The 12,429-nt window shown below is 43.4% G+C and overlaps 1 protein-coding gene across 5 annotated transcripts in view; it reads left to right on the forward strand.

Annotated features, from left to right (window-relative positions):
* The window catches only part of LOC121043357 (membrane-spanning 4-domains subfamily A member 4A-like), a 168,914-nt gene extending 156,767 nt beyond the window's left edge, over positions 1–12,147 (forward strand). For all 5 annotated transcript variants that reach the window (XM_040495019.1, XM_040495020.1, XM_040495021.1 and 2 more), the window contains 5 exons: positions 619–747; positions 2,901–2,957; positions 4,160–4,318; positions 8,589–8,690; positions 11,859–12,147. In XM_040495019.1, coding sequence (XP_040350953.1) covers positions 619–747; positions 2,901–2,957; positions 4,160–4,318; positions 8,589–8,690; positions 11,859–11,930 — 519 coding nt within the window. In that variant the 3' untranslated portion in view covers positions 11,931–12,147. The remainder of the gene's footprint in view (positions 1–618; positions 748–2,900; positions 2,958–4,159; positions 4,319–8,588; positions 8,691–11,858) is intronic.
* Positions 12,148–12,429: the final 282 nt, after the last annotated feature.

Consider the following 12,429-nt stretch of genomic DNA (forward strand, 5'->3'; position numbering starts at 1 on the left):
AGAGTTTAAGGAAAGACAGGTTAGTGCAGGTGGAAGGACAGTGAGTACAGGGGTTTATCTCTAGCCCCAGCTTTAAACCAAGGGGGCAGAGTCATCACAACACACTTTGGATCCTTTTTATGCCGTGGGATGACTGTACTCCAGCACTTTGATTTTCAGAGCCCTGGACTCACTTGTGTCCTCAGGCCCTAGACACCGAGAAAGTAGCACGTTGCACTTCTCTTTTTTGTCTCCTGTACACTCCTTCCTTCACATTATTTTCCCTTGCTCGAATAATTTTTAATTGCTTCCTGATTCCCGGGTCACTGCCGTCTGAGAGTGTAGTATGTAAAGGAGATCAACAGCTATGGTAGACTAGCAGCCCCGGGGGTCAGTAAAGCACCTCTGGGTAGGTCCTGGTACATTCTTTTTACCTTGAAAATGACCGAGGCAACTGGGATAGACATCCCAAGAAACTCCTTGAGTAAATTAACATATCCGTAGTTTTTTATAGGAAAGCAAAGCGACAGGGAAATATCATGGCCATCTGACTGTTTCAGAAGACGGAGAAGAGGGGTGACCTGGTGGTCGGAAAGGGAGTGGTAGCTAATCAGTTTTTACTTGCTTCATCATTTCTAGGTCTTGCAGATCCTGATTGCCATGACGAACCTCAGCCTGGAAATAATAAAGATGAGTGCCGTATTGCCACTTTCTGACACACATTCTGTTTCAGGGCTGGACGTGTACATAATTGGGAGGCCAGTGATGGTGAGTAGAGTACCTTTTGATATAGTTGGAGACCGCATAAAATAGTTGCTAACATCCTGAGCTTTGGAATTATATCCTAACCCTATTTTGTAGTTCTCTAACTTTGAAAAAGGGATCTAATCTTCTTTTGACTGCATTTTCTCATATTTCAGGTAGGAATAATAACGTAAGACTCGTAGAGCCAGGCAGATTAAATATTTAATATGTATCAGGATATCACAGCAGCATGTAGCAAAAGACCCAAACCAGAATAGATTAAACACTGAAAGCACTGATTATTTCACAACAAGAAACCCAGTAGACTTTGGTGGATTTTTGGAGCATTGTAAAGTTTTACTCATCTATATTGTTCACATTCCTTGTTAAGTTTTTTTCTCTCAGAAACTTCATATATTTTTGCTATGCTAAATGAGGTTCTCTTATTAAATTTTATCTTTAAACACACAAATACATGCATATTTGTATATAATTTCTGTTTATAATGTTCTTCCCATGTGCCTTAACAAATTTTCCTAGCATTTATAGTTGTTTTTAATTGATACTCTTGGAGGTCTGCAGTATAACATATTCATATTTAACTAACAGTAATTGTAAACATTTTCCTCAAATATCTCTCTTATGTAGTTATTTTGGTTAATATACTAAGGAGAGTAATACATAACCATCTACATCGTTATCTTGATTTTGACTCTAATAGAGATGGCCCTAGTGTTTCCCTGTTAGCATGATAAAGACGTCTAATATTAGAGACAAATGTTCCATCATGTTATAGCAAATGAAGCTCTTCATGTTTTATAAATAATGGTTAAGTCAACAAGAATGTTGAATGATATAAAATGTCTTCGGGGCGCCTGGGTGGCGCAGTCGGTTAAGCGTCCGACTTCAGCCAGGTCACGATCTCGCGGTCCGGGAGTTCGAGCCCCGCGTCGGGCTCTGGGCTGATGGCTCGGAGCCGGGAGCCTGTTTCCGATTCTGTGTCTCCCTCTCTCTCTGCCCCTCCCCCGTTCATGCTCTGTCTCTCTCTGTCCCAAAAATAAATAAACGTTGAAAAAAAAAATTAAAAAATAAAATGTCTTCACGTTGTAAACATAAATAACAATTAGCATGTGAATTTTCTCCTCAAATCTGTGTTTGTAAATTGTAATAATATGCAATATTAAAAAATCTGGACATTTGAAAGAATACCCCACATAGTCGTGACGCATCTCATATAATATGATGGATGATTCTCCCTGCTTTTTTTTTTTTTTTCCAGAAGTGACTTAGTTTACCCTAACCATTTCCATGTTTTGGTACTGAGAAATGTTTGAAGAAATCTACCAAGCTGTTTCATTAGATCAGTCTTTTTTCTGGTATTAAGATACAATTTTTCAGAGCACCTAGGTGGCTCCGTCGGTTAAGCCTGTGACTTTGGCTCAGGTCATGATCTCACGGTCGTGAGTTCAAGCCCCGTGTCAGGCCCTGTGCTGACAGCTCAGAGCCTGGAGCCTGCTTCGGATTCTGTGCCTCCCTCTCTCTCTGCCCCTCCCCTGCTCTCTCTCTCTCAAAAATAAATAAACATTAAAAAAAAAGTTTAAGATACAATTTTTGAAACTCCTGAAATCAAATTTGGAAAGCAAACCCAGAAATTCAACAAATAGTTTAAGACAGCAGGTCTAATCAACTCGATTCCAGCTGTTTTAGCTATATGAAAAATAATTACCCGAATGATGGAGCCACACGGAATAATATAATCAACATCTAATATGTAATTGAAAAACTTTCTTTGCTACCATTTTATTTACAACTTTTAATAGTCATATTTTAAGACAGAAGCTTTAGTTTCTCTTCTTTTATAATATTTCATTAAGTTCTGGTACCGTATTAGGGTTCCTTCATGTCAGGATTTTAGAAACTTTCACTATGTTTCAAGGCCCTCATTGCAGAGAGACTTTTTTTGAAAGCCTTGATAAACTCTCCTGTGCATCCATCTGGTAAAATTTCTCCGTTGTTTCTGGGAAAAGAGGAGACTTATTTGCAATCTCTGGTGTTTCTTCCAATATAATTGGTCTGCTTAACATATGTATCCCAGTTAGGGGTAAGTGTTAGTAAGTTGGGATTTCAAATTTTTGTTTAAAGGTTTTTTAACTGCATTTGTTTTCTCTTGTTACTAGTTTATTATTTCAGGGTCCTTGTCAGTTGTAGCAGGAATTAGAACTACAAAAGGTCTGGTGAGTAATATTTGCTTTCTTCATTTGTTTGTGTGTGTGTTTTTGTTCCAAAAGAGGGATTAACCAAGTATGTATTCTGCCCGAGTAGAAAATAGAGTTTGTTTGTTTTTTAAAAATCAAGAGAGATTATAAGTTTTACATAGCTGCATTGGTATTCCAGAAATTATAATAAAAAAATGGCTGATCATAAAATTTCTGATACGGGAAGGCAGCTGCTGAGAAACTCTTTATGAAAATAAAGAGAATTCCTAAAAAGGAATGTCAAAATGGGACCCGTCAAACAGAGCCTGCACCTTGAGACTCAGCCCATAACAGTGGCACCACGTGCTGGTGTGGCAAAATATTTATTGACTTATTGATTAAAATGTGTATTCTGACTGTGTACAGAAAGGATTTTCTTTTGGTTTGTAGGGGAAGGAATTCACGTTAAGTCTGTTCAGTAAGGAAAAACAAATTTCAAACATAACTCTCATGCCAATATGCCTTTCACAAAGCCAATAAAAGGCAAAGGCCTAGATCTCAACCAATGTGTTTGCTGGCTAGAGACCATATTTGAGTTTTCTTGGCTCAAAGGATAAAGATCAGACGATGGAGCATGACCTGTATGGTTTTTCCAAATCTGACCTCGGTCTGTCTCCCTAGCATCTTGTCGAGCTGTAACTGTTAAAATCTCCCTCCCGCTACAGCCACATTAAGCCTCTCGTGCTTTCTTGGAGAAGTTTGGTTGTTCTAAGAAGCTTCCACAACTTCACCAAGAGAAGAGAATGCAGAAAAAGGAATGCAGAGCAGAGGGAGGTCGTCCACAGAAAGCGCAGAGGCGTCAGAGGCAAGCAGCATCTGGAAAAGAATGTGCAGCCAGGCACCTGACCTAGAGGGCCGTGGGAGTTGGGCGCAGACAGATCTGTCCAGCTGGCATGTGAAAAATAGTTTATCTCCTGGGCCTAGGGGTTGTCTGAAGGATTCAAGCTTGGGAACAACAGAATCATATTTGTGTTTGGGCAGGAGACAACCTGAAAGGGCTTGTGTTTCAGGGAAGAAACAAGTGAGGAGACCGTCCAGTCATCAAGATAGAGAAGGGGGACCGGTGCGAGGGGGGGCGGCGGGGGTGGGGGGCGGGCAAGAAGTGATGTGTGCAGCGTGGCTAATGGAAACACCCCCGTGGATACTGTTGGATTGTTGACTTGATTTTCCTTTCTTTCTAGATTCAAACTAGCCTAGGATTAAACATCTTCAGTTCTGTCTTGGCCGGAGTAGGGGTCCCCTTCGCTATCTCCTCCTTGGAAGACTTTCAAGCAGGTGTCTCTGCCTGCATCTTTTATCAGAGGTTGGAGAGTTGTTCCACGGCCATGGCCATTTTACTGGTGAGCACTTCCTCTCTTCCTGCGATACTGTAGGGGAAGCCAGGCACAGGAGCCCTGGCCCTGGCAAAAGTACCACACTGTATTCCCTAACTGATAAATGACTCACTTTGGGAAATTGGAAATGATTGAAGAATAGGGCCATCTTTTATTCAGAAGGCAGGCCCACATCTCATCTTTTTGTTGTTGTTGTTCCTTTCTGTTTAATTCGAAATCACCAATTCTGCAATCCACTGTAGAAAGGGAGCCCAGATGTCAATCCCTGTGTGTCCCCAGGGCTCCCTGATGGAGTTACCTGGTTCTCCAGTAATAGAGTAAAATTGTCTTGAACATTATCCAGTGAGTGGTGAATGACCTAGTACCCCTCCCCACCTCTCTGGATGCTCTTGAAAGATTAAGCCCTTTGAGCCTCAATATCCCACTCCTGGCAAATTCTCAATTTCCACTCTGTATTTCACTACTTGGCTGTAGCACCTGCCCTCACTTAGGTATTATCGTAATGGCTCTGTTCTCCAAATTGCCGCTTCCACCAGAGTGTGCGGGTGGTGAAGCTGTGGGCCACTGGGTAAGCACGGGGAGGGAGGCGCTATTGTGGCACAGCTGTGACCAAAATGCAATAGCATCTTTATTATTAAAAAGCCTAGGGGCACCTGGGTGGCTCAGTCAATTAAGCGTCCAAATCTTGATTTCTGCTCATGTCATGATCATGCAGTTTGGGAGCTCAAGCGCGGCGTGGGGCTCCAGGCTGACAGTGCAGAGCCTGCTTGGGATTCAATCTCTCTCTCTCTCTCTCTCTCTCTCTCTCTCTCTCTCTCTCTCTCTTTTTCTCTCTCTCTCCCCCCCTCTATCTCTATCTCTGTCTCTATCCCTCTGCCTTTCTCTCTCTCTCTCTCAATAAATAAATAAACTTAAAAAAATTTTTTTAGGTCTAGTATCCATTCTCAGGACCACTGAATTCCTTTTGTCTCTCCTGCATGAGACCTTCCGGCCTTTCACTGTGCTGCCTCATCTCTCCCTCACTGACCCTTGTCTTCACCCACACGTGGAACCTCCGCGTTCTTCCGAACTTATCCCGAATGCAGATCAGTTGCACTGCCTCTGGATGTGCCATCCAGTCACACCAAAATGATCTCTTGAGTGTCTCTGCTAAACTAATTTCCACTCCTCTTAAGATTTCTAACAGCCCTTATGGAGTGCAAGTTTATTTCCTGCCGCTTCCTCAGAATCAGAGGGTTTCTTCCGAGAACGTAGATGCTTCCCCCCTAAGATCAGATGGTGAGAAGTCGACAAGGGCAAGATGAGATTCTGTGCCTTCCTGCCTCTGATGCCCCTGTTTGTATTTATACAAACAGGAAGAAGCCTACTTTCAGTTTCTGCAGCTCTCTCCACTTGAGGTCTACAAGGGCACAGTAGACGAGGACAAAATCTGGAATGGACCAGCTGCGTGGGGCCGGCTGCCTGGGTGTGGGACCCGCGCAGGCACAGGGGGCTTACCAGTTAGAAGAGTGATACACCTGGTTTACTGCTCTACTGTTGCCGTCGTGAAGTTCTTAATAATTTTTGAACAAGAGGCCCTATAAATAAAGTAGCTGGTTCCACCTTCTTCTCAATCACCTTCTCCCAGAGGCTGTCACGTATCCCTATTGTGTGAACACTTTTTCTGCCTGGCTTTACAGCAGAGCAAATCCATAAGGGTTCCTGGAATCTGAAGTATCTGGTCTGTTCTTACCGGGGCACCTGCACAGTCATTCCACAGACCTGTGAGCCCATATTTTATGGTGGGTCCTACAGATGGCGCTCTGGGAGATGAAAGAAGGGGACCAGGCTCCTACCAGTAGGAAGCTCCTTGGAGGAAAATATAGAAATACTGGAGAGCACAGAGCTCCTGGGTGGCTCAGTCGGTCAAACATCTGACTCTTTTTTTTTTTTAATTTTTTTTTTATTGTTTATTTTTGAGACAGAGAGAGATGGAGCATGAAGAGGGGAGGGTCAGAGAGAGAGGGAGACACAGAATCCAAGGCAGGCTCCAGGCTCTGAGCTGTCAGCACAGAGCCTGATGCGGGGCTTGAACTCACGGGCCGTGAGATCATGACCTGAGCCGAAGTCGGACGCCCAACCGACTGAGCCACCCAGGCGCCCCAAACATCTGACTCTTGATTTCAGCTCAGTCATGATCTCACAGTTCGTGAGTTTGAACCCCGTGTCAGGCTCTGTTCTGGCAGTGCAGAGACTGCTTGGGGGAATCCTCTCTCTCTCAAAATAAATAAACATTAAAAAATGTTTGTAAAAGAAATAAACATTGGGAAGCAGCTAGAGGTTGATGAAGGCCCAAGGGCTTACTTTTGAATGTGATTCTAAGGAGAGTGAAAAAGTGAGCTCTTTGTAGGAAAGAGTAGAGCACACACTATCTGGAGTCATTAGGCAGAACAGTATGAAATTGCCAATGATCAACTCTGCTTGATCTAGAAAGACAGCGGCTTTATATGGCTCAAACTCATGTATTATATATATTTTAGCTACTTTTTGTTGGAAGTCCAGCCTGACTCTTTTTTTTGAATATAAAGTTTTATTGGAACATAGCCACATCCATTTGATTGCATATTATCTGTGGCTGCTCTTGTACTATAACTGGAGAATTGAGTATTTGTGACAGAGACCTTATGGGCTGTAAAACCTAAAATATGTGTTAGCTGGCCCCTTGTAGAAAGTTTGTCAACTCCTGGTCTACCCTACCAGATTGTAGCATCCTCAAGGTTAGGGAAATCGTCTATTTATTTGCTGTTCTGTCTTCTGTGCCTATGACAATTCCTGAAACACAGAGGCTACAATATGTTGAAGAGATGAGTAAATAGGTAAGGAAATGACAAATGCAAATATTCTCAAGGCTCAGCTGAGTCTGTGTCACACTGTGTCACTGTGTCTGGACTCTTGGGTCTATTGACTTTTCCACAAGAAGACAGGTACGATCCCTATCCATGGAGAGAAAAAGAATATTTAGACCAAAGAATTCCAGGCATCAAATTCAGATTTTTAGGGTAGTAAGAGGACTACCTAGTGTTTCTCAAATCTGACCATATGTATTGGCTGAAGATAAGCCCAAAGCCAGTTCTCTGGGGAGATGGGTCACAGACTGACTAACTGGGTGTTCATTGTTAAGTTAGTTTCTTCTTGTCGCTGTAACAAACTACTGCCAATTTAGTGACCTGAGACAACATAAATTTACCATCATACAATTTTGGAAGTCAGAAGTTTGGAATGGTTCTCACTGGGTGAAAATCAAAGTGCTGGCAGGACTACATTCCTCTCTGGAAGCTGCGAGGGAGAATCTGTTTCCTTGCCTTTGCTGGCTGCTCGAGGCTGCCTACATTCCGTGGCTTGTGGTCAAATCCTATCTTCGAAGCCAGCAGTGCAGCATCTTCAAATGTCTCTTGGACTTTGACTCTTTTGCCTCCCACTTCCACTTAGAAGGATTCTCTAACTATTTGGGGCCCACCCAGATAATCTCAGAATAATCCCTCCATCTCAAGGTCAGTTAATAACCAACCTTCGTTTCATCTGCAAAGTTAATTCTGCTTGGCTATGTAACGAGACATCTCCAGAGCTTCTGGAGATGAAGATGTGGACCTCTTTGGTCTATTGATATTCTGTCCACAATTATGACTCTGCCTATAACTACCAAGACGGGAGATGATACTGTTGTGTCAGCTCTATGGAACCTCTGGTGCTTGAAAGAACTAAGTTATCTTTATGCCCCTAACCCCTCCCCCGCCCCTTTAAATAGTTTTCACATTCTGTACCTACAATAGCAGTGGAAGGTAGAGTGTAGGGAAAGCGATTGTTTTATTAATGGAAAAACTGGAAGCATGAGTGGTACTCAACAGGCCAAGAATTGGCCAAGGGTATGGCTGCCATTAGGAGCCAGTTTTTCTGACCTCAGGCCAGTGCTTCTCTTTTGGCATTGTAATCAGATGGTCAGCGCTTGATTTCTTTTCTTTTCTTTAAGTCTATTTATTTATTTTGAGAGAGAGAGAGAGTGCGTGCGAGCTAGGGAGGGCAGAGATAAAGGGAGAGAGAGAGAATCCCAAGCAGGCTCCACACTGTCAGTGCCAAGTCTGATGCTGGGCTCGAACCTACAAACTGTGAAATCATGACCTGAGCCAAAACCAAGAGTCTGACGCTTAACCAACTGAGGCACTCAGGTACCCCAGACGGTCAGTGTTTTAAACGTGTCATCTCTGTTCCTCACGGTTCTTGGCTATGCATTTGTTCCTAGAGTCTGGATGCTGTGGTGCTCCTTTTAACCGTGCTAGAGTTCTTCATTGCTCTGACCCTATCTGCCTTTGGATGCAAAGTCACCTGTTGTCATCCTGGCGGGGTGAGTATTAGGCTTCCCTTGAAGCTGTCTGTATTAGTTTCTTGTTGCTGTGTAATACATTACAGAAACGTAGAGGCTTAAACAGCACACATTTATTACTTCTCAGGTTCCATGGGTGACGAGCCTGGGCACACCTCAGCTGGCCCCCCCTGCTCTGGGTCTGACAAGCCTGTAGTCAACAAGCGGGCTAGGGCTGCGGTCTCAGCAGACCCCTCTCATCCTCTTCCATGCTCCCATGACGCAGTTTATTTCCTCTCAGCAGTGGAACTCACAACTCACTTCCACTTTGAGGCCAGCAAGAGAGTGAAAACCTCTGATGCCTTCAGTTCCTTTTAAAAAGTTCACATGATAAGGTCAAGTCTATCCAGAATAATGTCCTTCTTTTAATTGAAGAATAATTTTTTTTAGTTTTTTTTTTAAGTTAATTTAATTTGAGAGAGACAGAGCAAGTGGGGGAGAAGCAGAGAGAAGGAGAGAGAGAGAGAGAGAGAGAGAGAGAGAATATCCCAAGTAGGCTCCCCACTGTTAACTAAAAGCCCGATTCAGGGCTCAAACCCATGAACCTTGAGATCATGACCTGAGCCGAAATCAAGAGTTGGACGCTTAACTGACTGAGCCCCCCAGGTACCCCTGGTGTATAATTAACATACAGTGTTATGTTAGTTTCAGATGTACAGCTTAGTGATTTGACAGTTCTATTCATTACTGATTGCCCACCACAGGAAGTGTGGTCACCATCTGTCACCGTACAAGGTTCTTACAATATAATGGATATATTCCCTAACTCTGCATCTTCGTGACTGATTTGTTTTATAACTGGAAGTTGGTACCCCTTAATCCCCTTCGTCTATTTTGCCCGTCTCCCCACCCTCCTCCCCTCTGGCAACTACAAGTTTGTTCTCTGTGTTTAAGAATCTGGTTTTGGGGCGCCTGGGTGGCGCAGTCGGTTAGGCGACCGACTTCAGCCAGGTCACGATCTCGCGGTCCGTGAGTTCGAGCCCCGCGTCGGGCTCTGGGCTGATGGCTCAGAGCCTGGAGCCTGTTTCCGATTCTGTGTCTCCCTCTCTCTCTGCCCCTCCCCCATTCATGCTCTGTCTCTCTCTGTCCCAAAAATAAATAAACGTTGAAAAAAAATTAAAAAAAAAAAAAAGAATCTGGTTTTGTGTTGTGTTTTAGATTCCACGTGGAAGGGAAATCATATGGTCTTTGTCTTTCTCTGCCTTATTTCACGTCGCGTAACCATCCGTGTTGCTGCAAATGGCAGGACAGCATCCTTTTCTTGGAAAAGGATGGAGCTGTGTTCCATCCATATATACATACGTGACCATCTTGTTTATCCTTTTATTTATCAGTGGACGCTTGGGTTGCTTCTATGTCTTGGCTATTGCAAATAATGTTGCAGTAAACACATACCTTTACAAATTCGTGTTTTCGTGTTCTCTGGGTAAATACCCAATAGTGGAATTACCGGATGACATGGTAGTTCTATTTTTAATTTTTTGAGGAACCACCATACTATTTTCCACAGTGGCTGCACCGATTTACATTCCCACCAACAGCGTACAAGGGTTCTCCTTTCTCCACATCCTTGTCAACACTTAATTCCTGTCGTTTTTCATTCTAGCCATTCTGACAGGTTTTTAGGTGATATCTCATTGTGGTTTTGACTTGCATTCTCCTGATACTTAGTGACGTTAAGCGTCTTTTCCTACGGGCTATCTGTATGTCTTCTTTGGCAAAATGTCCAAAGAATAATATCCTCTTTGATAAACTCAAAGGCAACTGATTGGTTACCTACTCACAGGAGTGACATCCCATTATACACAGGTCCCACCCATACACAAGAAGAGGGAGTCACACGAGGGCATGGGTCACTGGGTGTCATCTTAGCATCTTGCCTACCACAGTGAATAAAGAAAAGCTCATTTTCTCCATCCTCGCTCCCACAAAGGGCCTCCTCTCTTAGTCCAGATCAGAGAGTACTTCACAATGGAGAGGACCCCAGAGAGTGCCAGGTTTCGACCCATTACCCCTATCATAGCAACCTTCCCTGGGCTACTGAAGAAAGTCAGACTTTCAAACTTTTCTACCAATGTGCACACATCTGCCCATCAATTACCCGGAGACTGGCAGCAGATCTTCCTGGCCACTGAGCAGAAAGAACATCACGTAGAGAGAGGATTGGTACATGGGAAGAGAGAGAGAAAAGACCAAGAGGCACCAGGAAGAAAAGGAGAAGGATCCCTTCCATGAACTGAATTAAAATGCCAGGAGCTGCTCATTAATTTGATTACCCAAAGGCAAATCATAAGACAGTAATCACTTGGCGAGATTATTTCTCTCTTGTCTTCTCCCCCATTTTGTGCCTCTTTACTTTCTTTTGGGGTTTCCATGCTTCACCATATCTCCTGCCCCACAGAAGAGAGATGGACTAACTCTATTAGTGGACGTCTGCATGTCAAGGCCCTAGAAGTTAGGGTTTTCAGCAATTCGTAATGACTGCAATTTCATTAGGTGAAGCGTCTTATTTTCATTGACCAAAGCATTTGCACAAGGGAGCAAATGCTTTAGTGTCGTAATGTCTAGACCTGAGCTCCCTTCTGCTCCTGGAGTTACAGAGCTGGAAATGCTGCTCCCACAATTCTCTTGGTGTGGATCCGGAGGAGCAAGGTCTTTGAGGCATGTGATGCCTAAGTTTCGTCTCTTCCCGGTTCCATCCCACCCCGCACCCCTACACCCCCACACAATTTCACACTGAGTTTGGGGAAGAAAGACCAGCATTTTCCTCTGTTTCCTGATGATTCCTTCCATTCTGAGTCAGCGTAGTTTTGAAATGATTGAGTCATGGCCAGCAAATCAGGATTTGGGTGTGTTGTTGCCATCATACATAAAGAACCTAATTTGGAAGAAGAGCACTAAATTTCCCTTAACACCTTGGTTTACTCCACTTGCTGGGCAGCATCATCCACTTACAGGGTCACTGTCAGCATCTCATGCCAAGAGCTATCAATGCATATTCTTCCAAGATCCAGTCTGATCTCCAGAATGCCAGAGAAACCCCACCAAGTTGATCTAGAGATCGAATCCAGAGAAGAGAGAGTAGGGTCTGATGATGATATGGCTACTTGGTTGACTCACTCACCTGCACCATTCTGATTGATTTCACAGGTTGTGTTGATTCTGCCAGTGAATCCTCATGTGGCGGAAACAGCATCTCCCACACCATTTACAGAGGTCTGATGTCACCAACAGGTCGACAGCAAAATGTTCCAGAAAACCTATCCTGCCAGTTGGGCAAGGACACCACTTGGGGAAGTACCAGAATCCAACTCTGATATATATATATGTATTTCAGAATCATGTTCTCATTTTCCCCCAAGACCTCAACAACTCATTTACTGGCTCTTTATCAACAATAGAAGAAATTAAATAAATAAATCATGCATTTAATGAGTCACTGGTGCTTGAAAGTTTTTATCCATCTTCAAAACTTTAGATAAGGACATTAAGTTGGTAAGTTAGATTCAGCAGAAGGTCAAAAAGATATCGCTGAAATGAGGACTCCCTGAAGACTACATTTTTCTGCTTCCCTGGCCAACACTCCTCCTTCTGATTTAACTTTCTTCTCCTGCCTTTGGAAGTGCAAGGTGGGTTTTTTTTTTTTTTAATGTTTATTTATTTATTTATTTTGAGTGAGAGCACGAGCAGGGAGGGGCAGAGAGAGAGGGAGAGCAAGAAT

This window comes from Herpailurus yagouaroundi, unplaced genomic scaffold, assembly GCF_014898765.1.
Source record: "Herpailurus yagouaroundi ecotype Mexico unplaced genomic scaffold, PumYag 187, whole genome shotgun sequence".
In the NCBI taxonomy this organism is placed as follows: Eukaryota; Metazoa; Chordata; class Mammalia; order Carnivora; family Felidae; genus Herpailurus; species Herpailurus yagouaroundi.